We start from the raw sequence: 25,776 nt of genomic DNA, 5'->3' as shown, positions 1-25,776 counted from the left end.
TTTTTTTTGAGACAGGGCTTCTCTATGTAGTTCAGCCTGGCCTTAACTCACTATGCAGCCCCAGCTAGCCTTTAACTCAATGCAATCCTCTTGCCTTGGCCTCCCAAGTGCTGGGATGACAGGCGTGCACCACCACACCCAACTCCAGCACTACTTTCTATTTTCCTTCTTCCCTACCTTTTCTCACCTGTTACTTTTCCCATGTGGCAGGACATCAACCACCAAATTAAAAAATTAACACAAAAAACATTTTAAGACAATAGTTAAAACCTAAAAAAAAAAAAAAAAATTTAAAACCTGACAGGGGCTGGGGATTTAGCTCAATGGCGTAACATTTGTCTGCCGAGCATGAGGTCCTGAGTTTGATCCCCTGTACCAAAAAAAAAAACCTGACGGGGCCAATCATAGCGGCCTACACCTGTAATTTCAGGACTGGGAGGCTAAGGTAGGAGGATGGTGAGTTCAAGACCAGCCTGGGCTACATACTCAGTTTCAGGCCAGGCTGCACTACAGAGCAAGACCCTGTCTCCAAATAAATAAATGAAAAACAAAAAACAACAAAAATCACTGACAGAGTTCTGAATTAGAGGCTAATGCAGCAGTTTTATAGGTAATTTACCATAACTGGAAAAATAAAATTGTATGTATACACACAGTCTGCTTCTTGTATCTCTAGTAACTCTACCAAAAACAGACCAAAATAAGAAAAAGCAGTGCTTCACAGGATTACTGACTATACAAAGATTGGTCCTTCCATAATCTTTATCTAAATGATTCCTTTGATACAGTAATGGCTTTGTTTTAACATTATAAATCATGAAGTCCAGCTGGGCATGGTGGCGCACACCTGTAATCCTGGCACTCGGGAGGCTGAGCCAGGAGGATCACCTTGGGTTTGAGGGCTACATAGCAAGACCCTATCTCAAAAATCACATACACACACAAAGAGGAACTGCTAAAATCTACCACTACAATTTCATTAGGATTACAAAAGGATTAAAATTTGCTGACAAGTTGTTATTAGTGGTTTTCTCTTTACAAGAAAGAAGAAATAGTATTCAGCACAATAAGTGAGTGTTCAGTAAAGGCTAACTTACTTTTTTTTTTGGTACCAGGGATCAAACTCAAGATCTTGTGTTTCAAGGCAGGTGGCGGGACCACTGAGCTAAATCCCCAGGCCCCTTTTTTTTTCTTTCATTAAGTTTATTGGTCCATTTTAGGTATACAATACAGTTACATTCATCATTGGGATCTTGTACCTTTACATGATGTAAGGTTAACTTATTCTTATACTTAAGTCTGTCCAAAGTCAAATCTTCAAAAACAAAATCAGACAAAGCTGTCACCTAGAGCCATCTTCCACTACTAAACTCAATGTCAAAAGCTTTCTCCTTAAGAGGACAACATCCTGCTATAATTTCTCACTATCCTTCGCCTTAACCACTACACAACACTGATGACCTGATGTCCATCAGTCAGTCATTTCTCTACTATCTCCCATTTCATCTTATAAGAAATGTAACTTTGAAGTAACCAATACACTCTCTGTTTTGTCTGTTTCTTTTTTTTCTGAGACCTTTTTTTTCAGACCCCTTCTCTGTTTATAAAACCAACTTCGGCCTGGGGATTTAGCTCAGTGGCACCGCACCTGCCTCAAAAGTGTGAGGTCCTCAGTTCAATCCCCAGTACCAAAAAAAAATAATAATAATTAAAAAAAAGATCTCTTCTACTTGGTCCATCACAACATCTACTGAATGAAGTGAAATGTTGCCAATTCTAGAACTGAAAGCAAAGCCAAGTAAGACCTTCAGACAAAGTTGCTGTAATTTTATTCTTTGATAAAAAGAATGACTTAAGTATTTGGAGGTAAGGTAGGAATTTTGGTTAGGATAACCTATGTTTCCTGCTTACCATACTGTGATGGGAAAACGTGTTCCCTGAAGCAGGTTGTGATATGGCACTCTGCTTCGAGTTACTGAACACCAGAGGCTGGGCCAGGGAAGGAGCCTGAGATGGGTCCAGATTAGATGAATCGTTCTCCATTGAAGACGGTGTCTTCCCCAGCAGAACAGCAAGGTCAATTCTAGAGGGATATGAAAGGAATCTTGGTGAATGATGTCTAAAGCCCTAGCACACATTCCCCAATATACAATTCAGGTCACAGATCAAAAGGAAGCTACTTACTGATCTGAATGAACTCATAAATATAAAGTTCTGAAATGCTTAATTTACCAAAACTGACGTCTAAGAACCACTGCAGTATCTAGCTAACTTCCACTGAAGGCACCAACAATAACGGCTATATAAATTTTTTATTTTGATGAAGTTATTACTTTAAATAGCAGCTCAGGAACTGGGCCACAGTTCACAAGTATTTATCCATTGTTTTAATACTGAGTATGTGCCATAATTTTTAAGCCATAAGGAAAGTTTTGTTTTGTTTGTTGTTTGAGACAGTCCTGTTTTGTAGTTCAGGTTGGCCATGAACTTACTATGTAGCCCAGGATGGACTCCCGTTTGTGGCAATCCTGTCTCAGCCTCCCGAGTGCTAGGATTATAGGTGTGTGCCACCATGCCTGGCAGAACATGAAAGGTTTTGAAAATCATTTCCCATAACTTCTAAAATTTCAAAAACTAACTGTGGTACCCAACAAAAATATGGGGCTGGGGGTGTGGCCCAGTAGTAAAGTGTATGCCTAATACACAGAAGGTCCTGGGTTTCATCCCCAAAACGAAATTTCCTGAACAGTAGCACCTTCTATCAGTCAGCACAAGCTCCTTTCATCCACAGCTGAGTTTATACTAACGTGCTGTCCCAGTGTGGATCCTCTAGATGCCTTGGGTGTGCCTAGTCACTGGAAAAACCAGACTCAAGGACAAGAATATTCAGGCCCTCCCAACCCTACCCACGCTAAGGGAGGGAACCAGCTATTAAATTCAATCACCAATGACCAATGATTTACTCAATTATACCTCTGTAATTAAGCTCCAATTAATTATGCAGTTACCCTTGAGCAATGAGACACACAGAGTCGGGGCACCTGGAGAGGACATGGAGGTGTGTCCCTCACACACACGCCTTGTCCTTTATTTCTTCCATTGGGTTGTTCCTGAGTTGCATCTTTACTAACAGCAAAGCACTAGCCTGAGTTGTGAGTCATTCTAGTACAGTATCAAACCTGAAGAGAGGTCGTGGAACCTTGAAGTCTGCAGATCTCTGAAGCAGGGACAGTCTTACGAGGTCAAGCCCTCAACACGTGAGGTCTATGTTGACTCTGGGTAGTTAAGTGTCACAACTGAACATACCCAGCCGGTCTCAAGAGAACCACACAACTGATGTGGAAAAACTATACACCTGGTGTCAGAAAAAAACCAAATCCACACTACCTGTGGTAGTAACACTAACATCCTGCACTTATCACAACTCTTTAGGACCTTCTGAGCAACAGTTATCATGTCCAGGACTACAAATAACAAGGAGGGCTTTTAAGGGAATAAAGTATTTCCTGAAGAATGTATCTCCTACCACTAACCCCAATACCCAGGTTCAACTTCTAAACACTTCATTAGCTAGAATCCCTTGGTCTCCACGAGGCACTGGTTCCCTGACCCTAAAAGATACCAAAATATGCTGATGCTCAAAAGCATTATATAAAATAGTATTTGCAAATAACCTATACATCATCCTATGTATTTTAAATAATCTCTAGGTTATTTGTAATACCTAATATAATGTAAATGCTATATAAAAAGTTATTATACTGTATTAAGAATGTCTTTTAAATACTTCCAAGCTAGTCATGGTGGTACAAGCCCATACTCCCAGCTATTGGGAGAAGGAGGCAGGAGGGTCCCTAGTTTGAGGGCAATCTGGACAACTCAGGAAGACCCTGTCTCAAAATAAAAAGGGCTGGAGATGTAGTTCAGTACTCCCTGGCCTCAACTCCCTGTACTGCAAAAACAATTTCCTCGATCTGCAGCTGGCTGAACCCACAGATGCAGAGTCCATAGATATGGAGGACTAAATGTTCTCAGTGGGTTTAGAGGACAAAGACTGGCACTATAAAGCAAAAGGAGCTATTGAGGGGGCCAGGGATTTAGCTCAGTGGTTCCAGCACCTGCCTTACAAGCGCAAGGTCCTGAGTTTGATCCCCAGTACAAAAAATAAAAAAAGAAGCTATTGAATAGTTCCGCAGAACTCAAAAATAAATGAAAACATTTGCATTTTTGGCTTGACTCTTCTTTCCCCAACTTACTTCACAATTTTAAGCCCCGGGTTACTGATTAATGTAATTAAAGGCCTATTTCAGGGGAGAACGGGACATAAAATTGTAACAGGGACTTTCACTCAGTACACTCACTGACTGTCCCCCACCTAAGAAGGAGTAACATGGTTATCTTTAACTACCAGCACCACCAGAACATGTGAAGGCCACGGCCACTGGCCCTTACAGCTACCTCAGCAGACTGCTCAGGAAAGGTACCGAATGTCACGGCACACTTGCCTCTGACCAGCAGTGATTGTCACATTCTCCGCAGGCAGAGGCACTGAAGACACATTTGACGCAGTGAAGACCTTGGTCTCGGAAAGCTGGAAAACACAGGGATGAGTCACTTCTGGGGTCAGGAAAGCCAATCAGAAATTTGGCACAAGTAAAGCAAATTCAACATCAAGAAAAAGAGAAAATCCTATGAAAATAAACTATCTACCCTGAGGGATTTTGAACGGACTGACCTTCAACATATTCTCAATGGTTTTACCCTAACAAAGGGCAGAGCCAAGGAACTCAATAAAACAGTGAAGTAGGGCCGGGGATTTAGCTCAGTGGTCTCGCTCCCTGCTGTGCAAGCACAAGGACCCGAGTTCAATTCCCAGTACCAAAAACAAACAAACAAACAAACAAAACATAGTGAAGTCACATCTTTACATGCACAATGAACTCAAAGGAAGGTTAATATACATACTGCTGATCAGTAAAAAGGGAGAATTCCATTTACATTCCTTTCTCATTACAGTTCCCCACTCTCACCACATTTATCTTTCAACACCTCTCGTGTCCTGTGAAAGGAAGATCGTGCCCAAGTTGAAGAAAGGTTAATTCTTGGCTTCAGAGCACTAATGGCTCCTGTGCTGGTGAGTTAAAAGTCTTTTTTTTTTTTTTTGGTACCGGCGATTGAACTCGGGTCCTTAGCTTGCGAGGCAGGCGGTGGAACCACTTAGCTAAATCCCCAGCCCAATTAAAAGTCTTGAGGGATAGAGATGTTGCCATTTTCGCCCTAATACTGACTTTATTATACTTTTTTCTTTTTTGTATATCCTTTCATTGGTACATTTTAGGTGTACAATATAATGACAGTCATCATCGGAGATATGCACCAGACTTTATTACACTCTTAAAGCACCAATATTAGGTAAGCAATTACAGAGAATGGCTCTTACTATATGAAAATTAATTTGGGCTTTGTTTCTTGTTTTACTCTTGATTAAAATCTCTCCCCTAACAAACAGAAAATCCATCCCCGCCTCATATACATCATTCTTGAAAACTGCTTAAGTAGACTAGTCAGAAAGTAACCAAATTCTCCCTCCCCTATGAGTAAAGCAGTCTAGCTGAATTAAAACAATCACCTCTTGGTGCTGATGCATTTGAAAGTTTTACAACCTAGGACTGGCAATCAAAACGCCTTTTTTTTCGTTTTGGTGTTTTGAGATAGTCTCACTATGCTTGCCTTCAACTCACTATGTGGCCCAGGCTGGCCTCAAACTCTGCGATTTTCCTGCCTCAGCCTCCAATACCACAGGATTACAGGTGTGCGCCACCACGTCCAGCTTCAAAATACTTTTATCATTTTGACTTGTCATTTCCTCTTAACAAAAGCTATCTTACCTAACTGTATGTAAATATAGGAAAGCAGATTTTAAAACGTTATAACACAAACTTATCCATGATAATTGCAAACTATAATTCATAGTAAAAGCTTAAGAGTGACAAGAAAACAAAAAAATTTCTTTTACTCAAGTACAGTGGCACCTTCGTTCGTGAACATAATTCTTTCCATGATTCTGGTCACAAACTGAATTGGATGAGAATTGAGTCAAATTCAATGGTTAGGTTCAATGTTGACCTTACAGGGAAATTTGATTTCAGTTCTCATCCAATTCAGTTCACAACCAGAATCATAGAATTAAGTTTGTGAAGCAAGAAACAACTGTAGTACTCCACTGAATTCACATAGCTGGCTTCTGTGTCACTCACCTATGTAATTTCTAAGTTGAGTCAAGCAAACAAATAGAAAATTCCACACGTATTCATCTCAATTACAATTAGAAAATTGGGCATCAAGTAAATAAAAAAGGGTTTCAGGGCAACCAGATTGCAAGCTTGAAGATTTGGTACCATAACTCTGCACCCACTGTCAATCCATTACAGGACCTTACCCCAAATAACGGAATAGCTCTAGATAGAGTCATGTGCTACTGGCAAATGTCAGTATTCTACCTGCCTAGCTCTACTTCTGGTGCCCTACTCAACATCCATCTCTTCGTGGGATAAATCCTACACTCAGACATTGGACTTGCACAGGTGCACTTGTCCATTCCACAGGTAGTCCTCTTCATGCCCATGTTATGGCTTGTATCTACACGTCTCCCAAAAGCCTCATGCAGTGATAGGTGGGGCTTTTTTGGAGATGGCCCAATATAGAGTTTGTGACTGATTCATGGTGCAATGCTAGGATTAAGGGTGGGGGATTACTCCACTGTTTGGCTTAGTACCACTCTAATCCCAGTAGCCTAGATACAATATAAAAGGGGCAGGGCCAGGATGTAGTTCAGTGGCACCACGCCTGCCTTGCAAGTGCAAGTTCCTGAGTTCAAGCCCGGGTAACAATAAGTAAATAAATAAATGAGGCAGAAAAAAGCTGCTAAGGTCCCTTGCTTCCTTTGCTACCTTCGACCTGTCATGAACTGTTTCTCCTCTGCAATACCGCTCTGCCATGCCACACTGCCCTTGGAGACAGCCAATTATGGACTGAAACCTCTACAAACTGAGCTAAATAAACCCTTCCTCCCTTAACTTGGTGGTGTTGGGTATTTTGTCTCAGCAATGAGAAAAGTAACTATGACAATATGTGAAATGTTCTGGCTCAGGACACTACTGTAGATGTACAAGTTTTGAGTCAGAATCTGAAGGGTGTATTTCAACAGGTAGAAACATATCTGTTTTCAAATCCCTAAATATCACTTAGGGATAGAAGGCACTAATGAGGAATAACCTGAAAATACCTACATCTTCATTCCAATCTTCAGTTCCCCACTCCTCTGTTGCAGCCCTCCATGCACCTGAGAATAAAGGAAAAATGATTTTGAGCATCACTACAGAACTTGTATAGAATACTAATGCATTAACATTTCTGGCAGCCAAAAGTATGACCAGAATGTAGTCATCAGAAGGAATTTTTGGGCTTCAGAGGCAAGTAAACTATGTAGAAAGGGATGCCTCACTGCAGCAGTTTTGTTAAGATTATGATTTCAGAGCTACTTTCAGTTTTTCTTATAGGATTAACAGGATGGGGAGAGAAGTATGGGGGGACAGATAGACAGAGAAATGCACATCTCACACACACACACACACACACACACACACACACACACACACACACACACAGAGTCAATGTTCCAGGCATTATCTTTATGGTCTTAGTTCTAATTTAGTGGTGAATTCAGTGAAATAGCAGCAGCCAAAGCAAACCAGAACATGCACACTACATCTATGTATTTGGTGTAAGACAAAAACCAGCAAGCAATCTGAAGAGGGATGGCAGCAGTGGTAGATACATAAATAGCTGGCATACAATGGTCAGTGACAAGGCAATAATAAAGAATTGGTTTGAAGGCCAAATTGAGGACACTGAGAAATATTTGCAATCAGAACTGAATAAAAAATGCACACTTGGGCCTAGGATTTAGCTCAGTGGTGCTGTGCCTGCCTCGCTAGCGCAAGGTCCTGAGCACCATCTCTGGTACCAAAAACAAAAAACAAAAAAAAGCACACTCAGCAGAAGTCAAATTCACAGCTCCTAGTTTAACTGGATAACTACAAAGAGCTCCACAGAGTATTTCTCCTTTTGGAAGACAATGGATAAGACTGAAAAATCAAGTATGAACAGTAACTACCTACTATTCCTCCTCACACAGAACATGAAATCTGCCCTGCCAAGGTCATGGCACCGACAACAGGTGTACAACCTCCTCATGTTGTAAGACTTATAGTTTCACAGGAAAAGGTCACCAGCAATCATGCCACTTTCCACATTCCCTTTTGCTTCATGTATACATACATCTTCAGAAAGACTAAATGCTATTAAGGAACTGAGATAAGAATTCATATTAGGAAACCAGGCATGGTGGTGCATGCCTATAATCCCAGCACTTGGGAGGCTGACGCAGGAGGATCACCACAAGTTTATGGCCAGCCTGGGCTACATGAGTTCAGGGCCAGTCTGAATTACAAAGGGAGACTCAAAAAAAAAAAAAAAAAAAACAATTCTTATGAAAACCAGGTTCTTCCCTACAACCAAAGGATCACAAAGTAATGACTTACTTAGAGAAGGAACAAGAATGTATAGAACAACCGTATATTGAGTAACTTTTGAAGCCTTCTTTCCAAAAGGAGAAAGCTTCTTGTAAGAATGAAAGTCACATCGGGCATGGTGGCACACATTCCTGTAATACTCACACTAAGGACGCAGGAGGACTGCCTCAAGTTCAAGGTCAGCCCGGTCTACATAGTGAATGTAATAAAATCTTATCTCAAAAAACCAAAGAAATTTAAAAAGGCTGAAAGGCATTCAAATATTTCATTGTCACTAAAAAATATTCAAATACCTATATATAAAACTCATCTGGTGGTGCCACGCCAGGCTCAAAATCACAAGGTCCTGAGTTCGACCCCCGGTACCAAGGGAAAAAAAAGGGCCGGGGAGGTAGCTCAGTGGTGCCACACCTGCCTGGCAAGTGCAAGGCCCTGAATTTGATCCCTGGTATCACAGAAAAAACTGAAAATTAAAAAAAAAAAAACCCATTTGAAAAGCGTCTAAACATTTAATAATGAAAACTCTTTGAAAATATATCCACTGTAATGACCTTCCCAGGAAAACCTTAAAACTGTACCAGGGGAATTCCAAATCACTAAATAATGACATTGTCCTTCAAAACCAAAGTCCAATCTCACTCTGGACAAGTTCCACACTCCACTCTTCTTGCTTTCTGGTGATGCCACTCTTCCCTCACTGACATCCATCACATCCCAGCTACATGGAACGCAAACTAGTTAGCACTCCTACACAATCCTGAGCTAGATGTGACCTAAGAGGTTATCTAATCTAGACTCTATGCCAGAATTTTCCTTCTGCACGCTGGTGACAGACTGGGACAGAAAGGAAGAATGTAGGTACCTTCTTGCTACTTTCCCATACAAGAAGTATGGTTGTGACTAAGAGAGCTGCTGAGAAAGGAACAGTAACATGGAAATGCTTAAGAACAGAACAGGTTTTCTATTCCTTAAACATAAAGCACAATGTACATGTAAAATACTCATTTAATGAACAAATTTTTAAGAAGGAAAAGTGGGCACAGGAAATGAAAGAAAAAAGCAGAAAGACAGAAATATTACATATCCACAGATATTTCCACTCATAAAAGTCTATAAAACTATCCGGGGCAGTTTGGCACCTGGATGTATCATACCAGGAGCAGTCTCAAATTTTCGGGGATAATTTGACCCCTCAACCCCAATGAAATCAAGTCCTGAAACAAAAAAGAAAAGAAAAGAAAAAACAACCAGTGAAATTTTGCTTCTGAATGAGAATATCTGCCCCCAATACATAATTCCCATTGTACCTGTGGATATTTAAGGGTAGGTTTGAATTTATTTTTAAATTATAAAGGGAATTGAAGTTGGCTATTATGAAAACACAAAAAAGAGACCGCACATGTAGGTCACACTGTGAGTTATACCTAACACTTTCACACTAACATGACCACAGCATCACATAAATCTCACTCAGTCACATGCACTGATTTCTGCTTCTGGACTTCCAAAATCTGCTTGTCTACTCAATAGTTAAAATATTCAGCTCACCATTCCCTGTTTTTTCCAACCAAATCCTTCCTGAAGACACTCCTAAGGCTAAGGAGAAGACATTATATCCAATTTTCTATCCCTAACCAAAAACAAATCCTTTAATTTCCATCATCTTTTCTACCAAAGACTAAAAAGCCAAATATACCCAAGAACAAACTACAGCTCAAAAATAGTAACTTTTGATACTGAGACAGCTACCACTGCCTCTACAAAGCCATCAAGAAATGAAGAACAATTCTAGTGCCTTTAAAGCAGAGAAACTTTAAAATAAACATTTCTTAGCCACATGGTATAGAAATTTAACAAGATACGCATCCTGTCAGTATTTCAACTTCACTTTGCACCCATAGGATTTTTTTTTTTTTTTTTTGAGACAGGGTCTTGTTTTGTAGTTCAGGCCCTGAATTCACTTTGTAGCTCAGGCTGGCCTCAAACTCACAGTGATCCTCCTGCCTCTGCCTCCTGAGTGCTGGGATTACAGGCATGCGCCACCAAGCCCAGAAACCCATGGGAAATATTAAAAATGAGATTATGAGATAGCCACTTGGCAAAGAGAAAGTAGGCGACACTTGGGACCTAAGGTATAACATCTTGTGTGCTGGAGATGAGAAGATGTGCGACTGTCCTAAAGATCCAGAGTCAAACATCACTTATCTCTGAAAGGGAACCAAGCAAGTTTAAGTGGCTGTGGTATTCAAAAGCCTATTTCAGGCCCTCCTATTAATCCAGACCCTTTTATAAGTTGAAAAGCCTCAGGCTCTCTTGTGCTGCCCCAGCCAGGAGATTGATGTTCTCACAAGAAAGCACTCTAGGGCCAGGGATTTAGCTCAGTGGTTCCATCGCCTGCCTCGCAATCTCAAGGTCCTGAGTTCGATCCCCAGTACCAAAGAAAAAAAAAAAGGGCTGGGGATTTAGCTCAGTGGTTCTGGTGCCTGCCTCGCAAGCCCAAGGTCCTGAGTTCCATCCCCAGTACCAAAAACAAACAAACAGACAACAAAAAAAAAAACAAGAAAGCACTCTAGATCCCAGAGACTGCCCTGCCCTTACTAAAAGCATCACATGTATCTCTTACCCTAAACAGATACTAGTCTATCCTACAACCTAACATGTCCCTAAACATCTATAACCTAGCTAGATACAGGCACCAGAGCCAGCAAAAAACAAAAGCAATTTTATTCAAATCCCACGATACTCTACCACACCAAGAAGGCTATTAACAGAATGCTAGAAAGGCTAGAGCTTTCCTCTTACTCAGACATTGAGATTTCTCAAAAATGAAAGGGAAAAAAGAATATTATTCCTATCTCGGTACCAGAAAACAAAACAACAATATGGACATGGATTCTGGGCCCTACTCATTTCTACAAGCAGTGACTTAATTGAGTGATTCTGGATATCTTTCAAAAGGAAAAGCTACTGTCAGAAAAACACTAGGAAATATAGCACTTGGAGCTAACAGCACCCACATGGGTGTACTGGAAAGAGCACAGATTTTAAGAGCCAAACAATTTGGAATTCAAACACTAACAAATTCATAATCTCTCTTTCAGTCATACTTTAATCATCAGGAAAGTGATAATAAAGCCTATTCATAAAACAGTGATGGTGAAAAATAAATAAAATAATGACGAAAATAAAGTGAAACAGCCCGTATAATGTACTTAAAAGAATATGGTAATTAAGCAGTATACAGAGTAATTTAATTATGATTCACTTCTCTCTTTATCTCTGTACCCAATTGCTACTCCTCTACTTTTTTTTTTTTTTTTTTGGTACCAGGGATCGAACTCGGGTCCTTGCACTTGGACAGCAGGCGGCAAAACCACTGAGCTAAATCCCCGGCCCTCCTCTACTTTTTTAATGTAACTGTAACTTCAAAAAAATTGTTGCCTGCTCTGGGGGTGTAGGTCAGTGGTAGAATACACAATTGCCTGGAATATGCAAGACCCTGGGTTCAATTCCCAGCACCAAAAAAAGTAAATAAGTAAAATAAGTAACAACTTCGCTAGGTTCCCAGAGACAAGAAATGAATAATAAACACTCACTCGTCCCATCATCTGGTTCAAAGTGGCCAGTATTGTTCCATGTATTGCCGCTACTATTGCCATAGTTATCATCAGTATTGGCTGGCTCTGCATAATCAGCTGGGTTAAAAGTTCTGAAAAAAATAAGGCTTAAACGTATCTCTGACCACTAAGCAGCTTCAGCAAATATTAACTCAAAGAAGACAATCAGAATCTTGATTATCTCCTTCCTAATACAAAATGATCAGCCCCATTCTGTAATACTATATGCAGTCTACTTTTCTTGTTTATCAGCCCATCCAAAATGTCATGGTATATGCTTATCCCTGAGAAATGAACCCTAAAGTCTACATATTTTTTTCTGATTAAATACTCTCGGATTCATTTTGATCATATTTTGGTTAAGGCTTTCTATGGTGATTATTAGGGAAAAAAATTTAAAAGTCCCTGGACTAATGGCACTTACCCCATTCCTTGAGCAGAAAACCTTCCTCCCCGCCTACCAGAGCCTCCTAAAGAGAGGGACAGAAATATTTTAGTAGCTGATATAAAATCACCTTGCCAGCTGAGGCAGCTTTTCAGATGTTCTCTCAGTCCCATGTAGCACGTCAGTTAATGTAACAGAGTAGGACAACATTACTACTGACAGATTGTTAGTTTGCTGCTCAAACTGCTGGGTCTTCAAGCAAACACAGCAACATTAACAGTAAAGATGACAATTGACATCTACCTGCTTTCCCATTCTCCACTTCAGCAGTCTCTGGTATAGGCACGATACTTCACAAATTTAGGTAGTAACCAGACTCCATATTAATTTATTTTAAATAAAGCAGATTTAAGGGCCAGGGATTTAGCTCAATGGTTCTAGCACCTGCCTCGAAAGGGGAAGGACCCGAGTTCAATCCCTGGTACCAAAAAAAAAAAAAAAAAAAACCAAAACCAAAATAAAGCAGACTTAGAGAACCTAAGAGTAACTTGCCCCACCAGAGACAGTAGTGCACACCTGTAATCCCAGCTCTTTGGGAGGCTGAAGCAGGCAAATAACAAGTTCAAGCCCAGTCTGGGCAATTTAATGACTTATTAAGACCCTGGCTCAAAAATATAGAAAAAAAGGCTGGGGATGTAGCTTAGCATGAAGGCCCTGTGTTTAATTCCCAGTACAATGAACACATATTAAAAATAAAAATGAGGGCCCAGGGATTTGGCTCAGTGGTTTCACCACCTGCTGTGCAAGCCCAAGGACCCGAGTTCGAGCCCCAGTACCAAAAAACTAAAAAAAAATTAAAAACAACACAAGGGTGGAGATTTAGCTCAGTGGCACTGTGCATGCCTGCCAAGTGCAAGGTCCTGAGTTCCATTCCCGGTACACACACACACACACACACACACACAAATATGCACCCTGCCTATAATATCCATCCCCCCCAAACTCATCACCTCTGCCTCGGCCACGGCCTCTTCTGCCTCTCTCTGTGCCTCTTCCAGAAGGCCCTCCACTTTTGGTGCCATCCAATCCATTTTCCTGACCCCGAACTGAAATACAAATAAACAAAACACACAGCCAGAGCAGGGTCAATAGAATATTTACAAATACACACAGGCCACATAATACAGTTAGGGAAAGAAAACACTAAGTGACTGTGAGCTGGGGCCGGGGATTTAGCTCAGTGGTTTCGCTGCCTGCTGTGTAAGCGCATGGACCCGAGTTCAATCCCTGGTAGCAAAAGAAAAAAAGGGAGAGAGGGAGAGAAAAGACTGTGAGCTGGAAAGAGAGAAGGTGAGGGTCACGCATGAGTGGTGAGGTGCTGCTCATCATCAGTGTAAACTAATTCTACACATTGACTACAAAGTTACCTCTATGCCAGTCTAACAACTGATGCTAGAAAAGGGTACACACAAAAGATGCTAAGGTCTCATAACAGACAATGGCGAGAAAAGGAAAAGATGATACAGTGAGTCCTAGGCTCTGCCTAGCAGGCCCTGACACAGCCTGAGACCCAGACAGTACTGACCCACAGCTGGTTTTGATAGAGCCCCATGCATACACTCTCGTCCTCGGCTGGCGCCTCTGCCCCGTCTGGGTGGCCCACCGCGTCGTCGACTATAGTCTCTGTCCCGGTCTCGATTTTCTTTGCCTTCCTCGTTGGATTCCACCTGGCCACCGTCCTTCTGTCCCGAGACGCCTTTCTTCTTCCCGACCATCTCCCAAGAATGCTAAAGGATGGTAGAAAAACACGTCTAATCAATATGGACTAACGAAAGATGAAAGGTGGGATGGCTCATTTATTCTCTCAGCACCTTGACATCCATATGTGTGGGTTTCGTTTTGTTTTGTTTACAGTACCAGGAATTGAACCCAAAATCTTCGCACTGAGCTACATTTCTAGCCTTTTTTATTTTCTGAGACAGGGTTCTGAGTTGCCCAGGCTGGGCTCAAATATGGTATCTTCCTGCCTCAGCCTCCCAGAGGGCTGGGATTTCAGGAGTGCACCTTCACACCCACCACACCTTTGTCTATGTTTAAGACACTCCCATTAGTTTACTTTTCCGTTTAATGGAAGATACAGACAAAACCTAAAATCAAATATTACATCTGTTTGTCAAAATTCAAGGTTTTTCAGGGGTTTTTTTTTGGGAGGCGGTGAGGATGCTTACAAGTAATGGATTACAGAGGTCACTTCCCAAAGTTCTCTAGCCAGTTCAACCACTCAGTGGATTAGTCAAAGAATCTAGTTACTGATCTCTATCAAGCGTGCTTCCTAGGCTGAAAAAGTTAGAGGCCCTTGGATTTAGTGACCTCCAACTTTTTATACTGTTCATATCAAATAAAACAAAAAGGAAAACTTATATACAAATTCAGGACAAATAAGCAACACTTGGCCTTGGGCCAAATGAAACCACCTATCAATTTAGGAGGAAAACACTATTTATACACACACAGAGAGCAATTTCATTTAAAAGACCAAACAGCAAATAGTTCTGGTCCTGGAACATACCTTTCTTTTCCCTGGAGACAGGGTCTCACTATGTAAAGCTAGTCTGAACTCATGATGCAACCCAGGCTGGCCTTAAACTCAACAGCAATCTTCCTGCCTCAGCCTATCCAATGGTGGGATTACAACCAAGCATCACCATGCCAGGTGGGACATACCAATTTTTTTTTTTTTTGGTACAGGGGATCGAACTTGGGTCCTTGCGCTTGTGGGGCAGGCAGCGGAACCAGAACTAAATCCCCGCACCCCGCCCCTTTTATTGAGACAGAGACTCACTATATAATTCAGGCTGGCCTTCAACTCACTATGAAACTCAGGTTAGCCTTGAAATCACAGTGATCCTCCTTCTCCTGCCTCTATCTTCCAAGTGCTACAGTACAGGCATGTGCCACCCATGCCCAGCTCAGGGACATGCCAATTTATAGGAAACCTTCAATCTAGGTTTTACCCACTATATTTTCCCTTACACTTCAAAAACTGATACAATTCAATTTAACTTTTCACAGGCAGAATACAGCCAGGCATCTTTTAATGACAGGAAAGCTTTTGAGAAAAATGAGACTATTTCATCATTGTGCAAACATCATAACATCATGCACACAAACCTATATGGTACAACCTGACCAAACATTTTTTTATCCACGAGGTCACTACACAGATACACACATACACACACACACACACACACACACACACACACACAGTCTGATAAAAAAAAATGTACACACATTTCAGGAAAAGAAAAACAGTAAGATGCTTTTTCAACAGATGGTGTTACCCTCGTATGGGGTACTCTTTTCATAAATCACAGAAAACTCACCACACTCCCTGCCCTTAGAAGAAACTGAAAATGCATATGTAGCAATCTCAATGAGCAAGGTTGCCCAAGCAGCAGTCTGCCATACTACTAAGTGTCTGGAAGCTCATGGCCACCACTTTGAGCACCTCTCACAATTGTAGAGGCCATAGGTAACCCATATTAATTTCAAGTTTCAATAAATTTAGTATTAAAATATTTCTAAGGGCCAGGGATTTAACTCAGTGGTGCCACTGCCGGCCTTGCAAGCACAAGGTCCTGAGTTCGATCCCCAGTGCTGAAAGAAAAAAAAAGCTAGTCACTGGGCATGGTGATATATGTCTGTAATCCTAGCAATCAGGAGGCTTTGACAGTAGGGTCATCATGAGTTCTAGACTTTTACCAGCATTACTTTTACCAAAAAATAAAATTACAATAAAATCACATTAATATATTCTAAAGAGTCTAAAGAGTTTACTAAAGTAATACAGTAATTTTTGACTATTTTATTGAGACAAGGTCTTGCTATATCATCCAGACTGGCCTTGAACTCACTATGTAGCCCAGGTTGTTGGCCTTGAACTGTTAGCAATCCTCCTGCCTCACCTTTCTGAGTGCTGGGATTGCTGGTGTGCACCATCATGTATCCAGGCCAGGCACGGTAGTGCCCTCCTGTAATCCCAGCAACCAGGAGGCTGAGGCAGGAGGATTGACACAAATTTGAGGCCAGCCTGGGCTATGCAGTGAGTTCAGGACCAGTCCAAACTATAAATAAATAAATAATCCATTTAGAACTTAGCAATTCCTTGCTATCCAACCTTCAATCCAAGTTTGTTCCATATTACAGTTAGGTATCATCTGATGCTCACATAGCTTCAATTTATAAAACATAATAATCCTTTCGCTAAATCTGCACCAAGAATCCTGGAAACTAGACCAAAAACAGTTTTTAGAAGTTATACAAGTCTGTCTCAAAACCTGGCAAGTTCCAGGAACCTGTCACCTTTCCCCTTCCCCTACGTACACATTAGCTGCTGGCAACTGGTTGGGTTCTACAAGGAAGAAGAATTATGATCCTCCTTAATCAGTTTTCTAATATGATCTCACCCACCTAAATACAGCCAATGTTCCTAGCAGGTGAATTTGTTTCCCACTGATTTAAGTGGCAACTGGGTTAATTTGTGGCTGAAGCCTATTCTCTCACTTGTTTTCTTTCCTACTATGGAAGGTCAGACTTAGCACTAAACAGAAGATGCCAGAAAGAGACAAAACATGACTTGCAACCCCAAAAAGCAGACTTTTTGAAAAACATTAGGGCCGGGGGACTGGAGATTCAGCTCAGTGGTTTCGCTGCCTGCTGCCCAAGTGCAAGGACCTGAGTTCGATCCCCAGTACCAAAAAAAAGGTTCTAAGGATGAACTCTATCCCAAAGATCTCCAGCATAAGATAGGTAAACCTGAAAATGATTCCAATGCAATATACTGTTTACTTAAGAAAAACAAAATTCTCACTGACGCCTGCCTCACAAGTGCAAGGTCCTGGGTTCGATCCCCTGTACAAAGAAAAACAAAATTCTCACCAACCATAGTGGCACATGCCTGTAATCACAGCATTTTGGAAGGCTGAAGCGGGAAGATCACAAGTTAGAGTCCAGCCTGGGCAACTCAGGAGGACCCTGCCTCAAAATTAAATATCTCAGTGGGAATGCCCTAGGTTTAAATCCTCAGTACTACAAAAAAAAATTCTTTTAATTCTCTAGTAGGCACTGTAGGAATGTCCCAAAGGTTAGCAAGGCAAAGCCAAAAGTTACCGTTCTTAACAGAATTACAAGATGGTCGAAAGACAAGACAAAACACACAGAAACAGAATTCTCATTAAGTGGGAAAGGGAAGTTAAAGGAGTTTGTCCAAATTCCAGGGCCAGCAGCCCTCTAAGGTATCTTCTATCAGCCCTGGACGATCACCAGGCTGTGAAACTTGTTTCTTTGCTGCCTCAAGAGTTAAGTTCAAGCAATGAAACAGTATTGCGCAGTTTCGTTGGGCTGGGGATTTTGCTCAGTGGTTCCAAGTTCAATCCCCAGTACCAAAAAAACAAAACAGTATTGTGCGACCTAAAGGTGACACTGATGGAAATGTCCTGAAGTATATGTAGTTCCTGACTTTGTTCAACAGCAATAAAGATTAGCAGAAATCTCCCTTGATCGGTAACCAAGTACTACCACTAATTCAGACTAATCTAAGTCTTTAAAATAGCCACTAGCTCCCAGCACCCTGCTGGCTGAAGCAGGAGGATTGCTGTGAGGATTGCTGTGACTCTGAGGCCAGCTTGGACTCCAAAGTGAGTTCAAGGCCAGCATGAATTACATAGTAAGACTCTGTCTCCGAAAAGCAAAACTATCCTAGAATGAGTAATTTATTCTAGACCAATCAGAAGACTGATTTCACCTACTTTCTCCTATGACCATTATTCTCAAGAGGACATATTACACATTAAATATAATTTAGTCTAAAACAATTTTTTTTTTTAAAACTGGGGATCAAACTCAGGACCTTGTGCTTTCTTTTTATTTTTTTTGGTACCGGGGATCAAACTCCAGTCCTTGTGCTTACACAGCTGGCAGCAAGACCACTGAGCTAAATCCCCGGCCAAAGGATCTTGTGCTTTCGAGGCAAGTGGCAGAACCACTGAGCTAAATCCCCAGCCCTAGAGTCTAAAATTTTTAGAAACCTATGGCAAACAATTTCTAAGAAAGCTCCCCAGTCTCCTTAAAGAAAAAGACACACTAGTTTGGGGGAGGGTACTGTTTTTTGAGACAGGGTCTTACTGCATAGTTTAGGCTTTGAGCTCACTATATAACCCATGCTGGCCCTAAACTCGAAATTCTTCTGCCTCAGCCTCCTGAGTACTGGGATTACAGGCGTGTGCCAACATATTCAATGAAAGTTTAAGGGGATTTACCCTACTTGGTATTTTTAGAATATTCCTAGCCTCCCAACCCAGGACGCCCATGCTGCAAACACTTTGTTAGCACTCTACCGTGTCTGGGTTTCCTTCCAGCAGAACATTGATTGCTCTGTTGACATCTCCATTGCAGTCGTGCAAAGCAATCACACATTCATCCTGGTTCTTGCCTGTGATATCAATCAACTGAAAGAGAAAAACCAGCAACTATCATGAACAAGCTTGGAATCTGTGCAAAATAATCTAGCTAAAGGGAAGAGATACCAACTAAATTTGTTACACAAGGCCTGGGTTTGAACTCCAGAATATCCCACCCCCCCCACACACAAAGAAAACATCCCCAAACTCATTCAATAAAGAAAATATAATTATGCTTACTACTGACATCTTTTCCCTACCTTACACCAAATTAGTGTTATACTCACTTGTTTCACCTTCTCCTCAAAGTCGGCATCATTATGGTCCGAAATCATCTGTGCAAGTCGAATTTGTTCGGCAGTGGCCTAGAAAGTGAAACATTAAGAAAGCTTAATCAAGAAGCAAGTTTTAAAAAGTAACTGGGATTTGATCTCTGGTACCAAAAAAAAGTAACTGGGATCTAAAGAGTCAATCCCTCCCCTCCCCACCACCCTTGTGTTTCTTTTTCCTTGTTACAAATGACCAAGCATAACAGGGCATGATGGCGCACACCTGTCATCCCAGTTACTCAGGAGGGTGAGGCAGGAGAAATGAAGGTTCAAAGCCAGCCTGGCCAACTTAGCGAGACCCTGTCTCAAAACAAAATAAAAAGGCCGGGGATGTAGCTCAAAAGCAGAATCCTTTCCTAGCATGTGCAAGGACCTGGGCCCAATCCCCAATAATGCAAAATAAAAATAACAAAAAAGAATAAAACTTAAGTACTTTTAAAGATGCACAAATCAGCAAAATGACAAAAACAGAATGAAGCTGTAACTATTTCAAGCTATAATCCCCAAAAAAGCAAGGAGCTTTTTCATCAATTGTCATGCCAGAAGGGGCTTCCATCTTGAAATTAGATCACTTTGAAACATCTGGCCTTACTTGACATTAACATATTTGCAAAGTCAAGTGTAAACCTAGTTCCTATTTCTTCAGTAACAAATGCTAACCTTTTGTTTAAAGTGTCGTAAGACTTAGCCCAAGATAGATTTAAGAAATCTTCTGCCTGAGTAGATGTTAGGATACTAAGAATTTCACTGCCCCAACTGAGATTAAATACTAAAATTCTACTAGAAATTCACTTAGAAATACAGGTGAAAGAAAAATGCATAAGGGGAAAATCCTAGTCTTGTGTATTCAACACATCAGACCATGGTCAAATCTAAGTAAGTCATTCACATTAGGTAACAACCAACACAAGTGATGGAAAAGAGATCACACAGAAACCAAACTTAATACTCAAGAGGTTAATTTGTTCCTTAAGACCTAAAACTGAGCAATGCTCTAGGGTGTCTCATTTGTTAATTCGGAAGAAACAATGAAGATAACAGTTTCTCATGGAAAGAAAAATTCAGAGAAGGCCTCAATGAAAGCTGAAAGGAAAATAGGAGCACCCCACCCCCTAATTTGGAAACGAAAAGGTGTCAAAGATAAAAGTTGGTTAGAGAAATATCAAGGTAGGAGGTCTAAAAAATAAGAAAGGTCTAAGAAATGACAGTTCAGATGACAGAAGGAAAATGTTATGTTAAAGACACAAAGCACAAGATGCAAACTGAAGCACTAATCTCATAATAGAGTCTTTTTTTTTTTTTGGTACTGGGGATCGAACTCGGGTATTTGTGCTTGCGTAGCAGGCGGCGAAACCACTGAGCTAAATCCCCGGCCCGCATAATAAATTCTTAACAAAAAAGTAAACATTCTATATCACAATATGACACTGATTTTATCAGGCCTAAGTAAAAAGAGCCATGGACTAACTATCCAACAAGACGAAGCAACCTAAATCAATAATCGAAAGCATGGAATGATGCTATATTGCATGGAGACCACTATCAACCAGCAAGCACAACTACCCATAGATGCACACCCTTTGGATTCTTTACCTGTGGTCGCTGCTTGTGCTGTGTCTGATTTTGGTTTTGAGGTTGTTCCCAGTTTCCCCGGGCTCGGTTAGTGCCCACCGATGTCATCATTTACAGTATATACAAATAACAGTATTTACAAGGTAGAATACTGAAGATTTAAAAGAAAAAAAAGTTTAGGTGTTAAATGTGGGTGAAATGTTTTTAGCTTCTCTTTCATCAGTTTATTCACCAACATCTGATTTCTTCAAAGAACAAACCAAGAAATTTACCTATTCTTGAGACATGTCTTTTGATAAATTCCTTAAGGAACTACAGCTGTTAATCCATTTTTGTACAAGAAATGCACAGCACTGGGATGCAGCTCAGTGGTAGTGCTCATTCTTTGCATGTACAAAGCCCTGGACTGGATCCCCAGCATTGCAAAAAATACAAATATATTAAGTACATGTAAGCGATGACCTTTTGTAAAAAGTCAGGGGCACAGTTTGGTTATCAGTCCCCTTTAAGCAGGCTTTATAGTACTTAGCTATCTTGATGGTAAGCAAAACAATGTTAATAACCAAAGCCTTCTATATAGGTGAAAGTATCTGAAGTACCTATGACAAAAGGAAAGATAATCAACAAAGCCTGGAAACAAAAGCCTTCCAGGAAGGGGATTAATCTATACTCCAAAGAAATAACAATTTAAGATATCGTAGAGGCTAAAACTGTGCTCAGCGATAAATTGCTTCCCTAGCAAGATTTTGATCCCCAGCACCACAAAAATTAAAATACAATATTCAACCTACCTAAAAATTAGCCTTATCTGCCTTACAACTGTTTTATATAAGTTGCATTTGACCTCCACCACTTAGGAAAGGACAAGCTCAAGTCTAGCCTCTTTTCTCCTTCAAGTTTCATCTCTCAGCATGCTGCAGGTTTTCTTGAAACTACATAGCCTTCCACACTGTCTGTAGCTCAAGTGACTGTCCAGAATCTCAACTCCCTAATAATTCCAATATGCTTTTTCTTTTTTTGGTACCGGGGATCAAACTCCGGTCTTGTGCTTGTGCAGCATGCAGCAAAACCACTGAGCTAAATCCCCGGCCCCTCAATATAATGCTTTTACAGGCACATCTGTTGGGTCTCATCCACACTTTCAAATAACCAGAACTGGAGTTATCTCCAATACTCACTCACCTTAATATACAGGGAATCCCAACTTTGTCCCAAACCAAACACAGCTATCACAAAATTTTATTTGGAAGGGTTTCTAGAAAATCATTTTAAATCTGAGACATAGGGCCAGGGATTTAGCTCAGTGGTTCCGGTGCCTGCCTCGCAAGTGCAAGGTCCTGAGCTCGATCCCCGGTACCAAAAATTAAAAATTAAAAAATAGGCCGGGGATTTAGCTCAGTGGTTTCCCCCCCTGCTGCGCAAGCGCAAGGACCCGAGTTCGATCCCCAGAACCAAAAAAATAAAAATAAGTAAATAAATAAATAAATAAATCTGACATTAATGCCATCCAAGACAAAGTTAGTCTTTAAAGAGACACAACATACAGGGCCTTTCAGAAACATATTTTTTTTAATTTCTAGGGGCGGGGATTAGCTCAGTGGTGCTGAGCCTGCCTCGAAAGCGCAAGGTCCTAAGTTCGATCCCGGGACTGCAAAAAAAAAAAAAAAAAAAAAATTTTCTTTGGAGCAAGGATCCTACTGAATTCAATGTCCCTTCAGTCATATTTTGTTTTATAACGCAATCTCAGCTGCTGCATTTAGTAAACAAAAAACACATTCACATGATAAGATTGCTCAAAAGATTATGGACAATCCTGGTGGTGCATGCCTGTGATCCCAGCACTAGGGAGGCTGAGACAGGAGAATCACCAAGAGTTTGAGGCCAGCCTGAGCTACACAGGGAGTTCAAGGCCAGCCTGAACCACAAAGACAGACCCTGCCTCAAAAAAAAAGTTACTTTGTATTTATTTCCAAAGGGAATAGATTCATACTTCTGTGCTCCATGTTTAATTTTTCTCATTAATAAAAGGTTATATGGGATACTTCTAGGCTGCCCAAAAGACAGCTGGATTCTGAGATTGGAGGGCTTCAAAAAATATATGGAAGGATTAACTATTAGGAAAATGAATTTCACCTGTTTCTTTGACGTTAGAGCAAGCAGACTTCCCTGTGGGTAAATTCTTCACCAAGATGTGTCAAAAGGTTGCATGGGTCTTTCTTTTTTGATGTGGTCATTAAGAATTAAGAATTCCACATTCCCAGGCCAGGGATTTAGCTCAGTGGTTTTGCCAGGACCCAATCCCCGGTAACAAAAAAAAAAAAAAAGAATTCCACATTCCCTATCACCAAGAAAGATTTTTTAAGGCAGCTTCAGTGCTAATTTTTAACCATTACCTCTCCCCCCTACTTACATGTACACAAAAAAGTGTGTAAATATTCCAAGCTACTATAAGACTATTTGCTACACAGTAGTCCATTTTCCCAGACTGGCATTATAGTCAAGTTTCAACATTTTACAAAAAAGTAAGTACTGTATTGTTTAAGCATGGGCCCCTGCATCCAAATCAAGAGGGGAGGGGGAAAAAAATCAAGATTAGAGAAAACTATTATGTTTTATAACTGACTCAAAGATGACATTTTTAATGCACAGCAGTCATTTCCAACCCACCCCTCTAACTTCACAAATACTAGCTGCTTTTTACTCCATTTGTAAAGTCAACTTACAAGAATTAGTATTTTGTAAATATAAGCTACAGGACTACATGATAGCCTACTGCACATATTTTATCAGTCAGATGTAAATATATTTAAAAAAATTACAAAGTTATCTTGAAAGACAAGGAAAGAAAAAAATCCTACTGATTATTCTTGCTATCAACTCCCAATTCCATCTTACAAGTGCTTTCAAACATGTAACAGAATTTTACCGCCTAGGTTGTAACACTGAGCAACAGGTCAAAAGTAAGTGATGATGCTGGATTACTCAAGGGCAAAGAATCAGTAGCGTTTTAGTAGCAAGCTGGGACAAATATCCAGAGTGGCAGAGAAGAATCCTGTTACTTTGTTTTTTGGTACCGGGGATTGAACTCGGGTCCTTGCGCTTGTGCAGCAGGCGGGCGAAACCACTGAGCTAAATCTCCGGCCCTCTTGTTACTTTCTTATAAAATTGAAATATTTAAGGGAAGTGGGGTGAGAAGTATTGGAGACCAAGGGAATAATGCAGGAGCAAATGCAAGGTTCAACATAGGAGTGCCCTTGATTATATTTTGAAAACCAGCTACTTAAAAAAATAGCCAGAGAAATTTTACCAAAAAAAATTAACAACAAGTATTTATTGAGTATCTACTATGTGTCCAATACTTTAGAGAATACAAAAGCATTATGGCTTGGTTGCTGCCCTCAGGGAGCTTACAATCTAATTTGAGGCACAATTCAGAAACTCTGCAGCTGGACTGGGATAGGTAAGGCTTGCTACTTTTAACAGAGCAACTATTTCCCTAGGTGCTTTGTTGAGATGACTTCAGTGTCCCTTTCCCCACCACCTTGAATCTATTAAAGGTACTTTCCAGTTAGGACACATTTAGCAAGGAGGAACGTTAAAAATAAAAAACACAACAGTACATTTTTAGGCCTTTCATCACTAGTTTATACATGCCAGCAATACCTCCCATTCACAACGGAAACAATCGGTCCAATCTTAAAGGACAATGGTTTAGGATCTCAAAGGAGTTTTATCAACTGATACATAGCCAAAATGTTTTAGTTATTCAACAACACTGGTTGTCAATGATCCCCATTACCTCCCAGCAAATCATATAACCTCAAAGCAGGACATGGGGGGTGGGAGGTGTATGGCGAGACAAAAAAGGGATTTCTTCATTTAATAATCTAGGTGAGTCAATGGCCAAACGTTAACAATAACAAAAATGCCTGTTTGTGGTTTTTTTTCCATAACATCTTAAACCAGAAGTGGCTACGTTTCAAGAACCGTGGAAAGGGAGCAGTCTGCTGTTTATGACACGTTTTCAAAGCAATGTAAGGGGCTCAGTCCACAAGGTGAAGGATCTGAAGAAATGTGAAATTTCTGTCCCATTATGAGAAGAGTGAACAAATACCCCAGTGATTTAGTGACGTCCCTTGGGCGTAACACAACCCAGGGGGGCCTCCATATCCAGCTTCCCAAATAACATAATTGTTTGGGGTACCCAAAACTACAGTACAGACAACAGGAAGCTAGAGACACAACAAAAATGTATTCCGTGAGCTGGGTCGGCAAGAAAGAAGGGTAACAAGAGGAGCTGACAAAGAGGGTGGAAAAGAAGGGGAAGCAAGCCCACGCGTGGAGGAAGGGAACCTCACCCCCCCCCGCGCGCGCCACATCAGGAGCCCACGGGGCCAATCGCCTCGCTACCTCCACCCGGAACAAATTAATCCTCCGCACTCAAACTGAGGGCCACATGGGGGAGTTTGGGCAGCTCCACCCCATCGCCCCCCCCCCGCACCCGCAAACCAGGCCGGATCCGGATCCGAGAAGACCCGCAGAGCGCTGGGCAGGGAAGAAGCCTTCTTTCCCGCGGGCACCAGCCGCGGCCAAAAGCGCCCTACCTCAGGCAGGGCCCAGGCCGCGCTCGCCCGCGCTCTTTCTCGCTCTCCCCCGTCGGGCTGCAGCCGCATGGCCCCCCCTCCGGCTGCCCCAAGCCCCGCCCCGGCCACGCTCCCAAATCGAGGCCCCGGCTCTGGCGCGGCCCACTAGGCCGCGAACCCAATCATAAACAAAACCTCCGGGCCGCTGACTGGGGGGGGGCGGGGGGGGCAGAGC

The 25,776-nt window shown here is 41.3% G+C and overlaps 1 protein-coding gene across 48 annotated transcripts in view; it reads right to left on the bottom strand.

Annotated features, from left to right (window-relative positions):
- Positions 1-25,776, bottom strand: part of Ubap2l (ubiquitin associated protein 2 like) — a 46,391-nt gene that overhangs the window by 20,299 nt on the left and 316 nt on the right. For 12 of the 48 annotated variants that reach the window (XM_087203284.1, XM_087203299.1, XM_087203285.1 and 9 more), the window contains exons 2-11: positions 20,980-21,109; positions 19,345-19,422; positions 18,995-19,105; positions 14,215-14,383; positions 13,607-13,702; positions 12,636-12,681; positions 12,191-12,303; positions 7,290-7,342; positions 4,506-4,591; positions 1,912-2,083 (exon numbers count right to left, since the gene is read on the bottom strand). In XM_087203284.1, the coding sequence (XP_087059410.1) occupies positions 1,912-2,083; positions 4,506-4,591; positions 7,290-7,342; positions 12,191-12,303; positions 12,636-12,681; positions 13,607-13,702; positions 14,215-14,383; positions 18,995-19,105; positions 19,345-19,422; positions 20,980-21,069 (1,014 nt within the window). In that variant the 5' untranslated portion in view covers positions 21,070-21,109. Of the gene's footprint in view, positions 1-1,911; positions 2,084-4,505; positions 4,592-7,289; positions 7,343-9,733; positions 9,809-12,190; positions 12,304-12,635; positions 12,682-13,606; positions 13,703-14,181; positions 14,384-18,994; positions 19,106-19,344; positions 19,423-20,979; positions 21,110-25,562; positions 25,621-25,776 lie in introns of those variants that run through there. The other 36 variants (XM_087203280.1, XM_087203282.1, XM_087203278.1 and 33 more) reach the window with 7 other exon arrangements.

This window comes from Heterocephalus glaber, unplaced genomic scaffold (genome assembly GCF_053883595.1).
Source record: "Heterocephalus glaber isolate CG9 unplaced genomic scaffold, H.glaber_assembly_v1.0 deba00001795, whole genome shotgun sequence".
NCBI lineage: Eukaryota > Metazoa > Chordata > Mammalia > Rodentia > Bathyergidae > Heterocephalus > Heterocephalus glaber.
The sequence above is the reverse complement of the archived record's forward strand: the minus strand, read 5'-3'. Positions and strand labels throughout refer to the sequence as shown.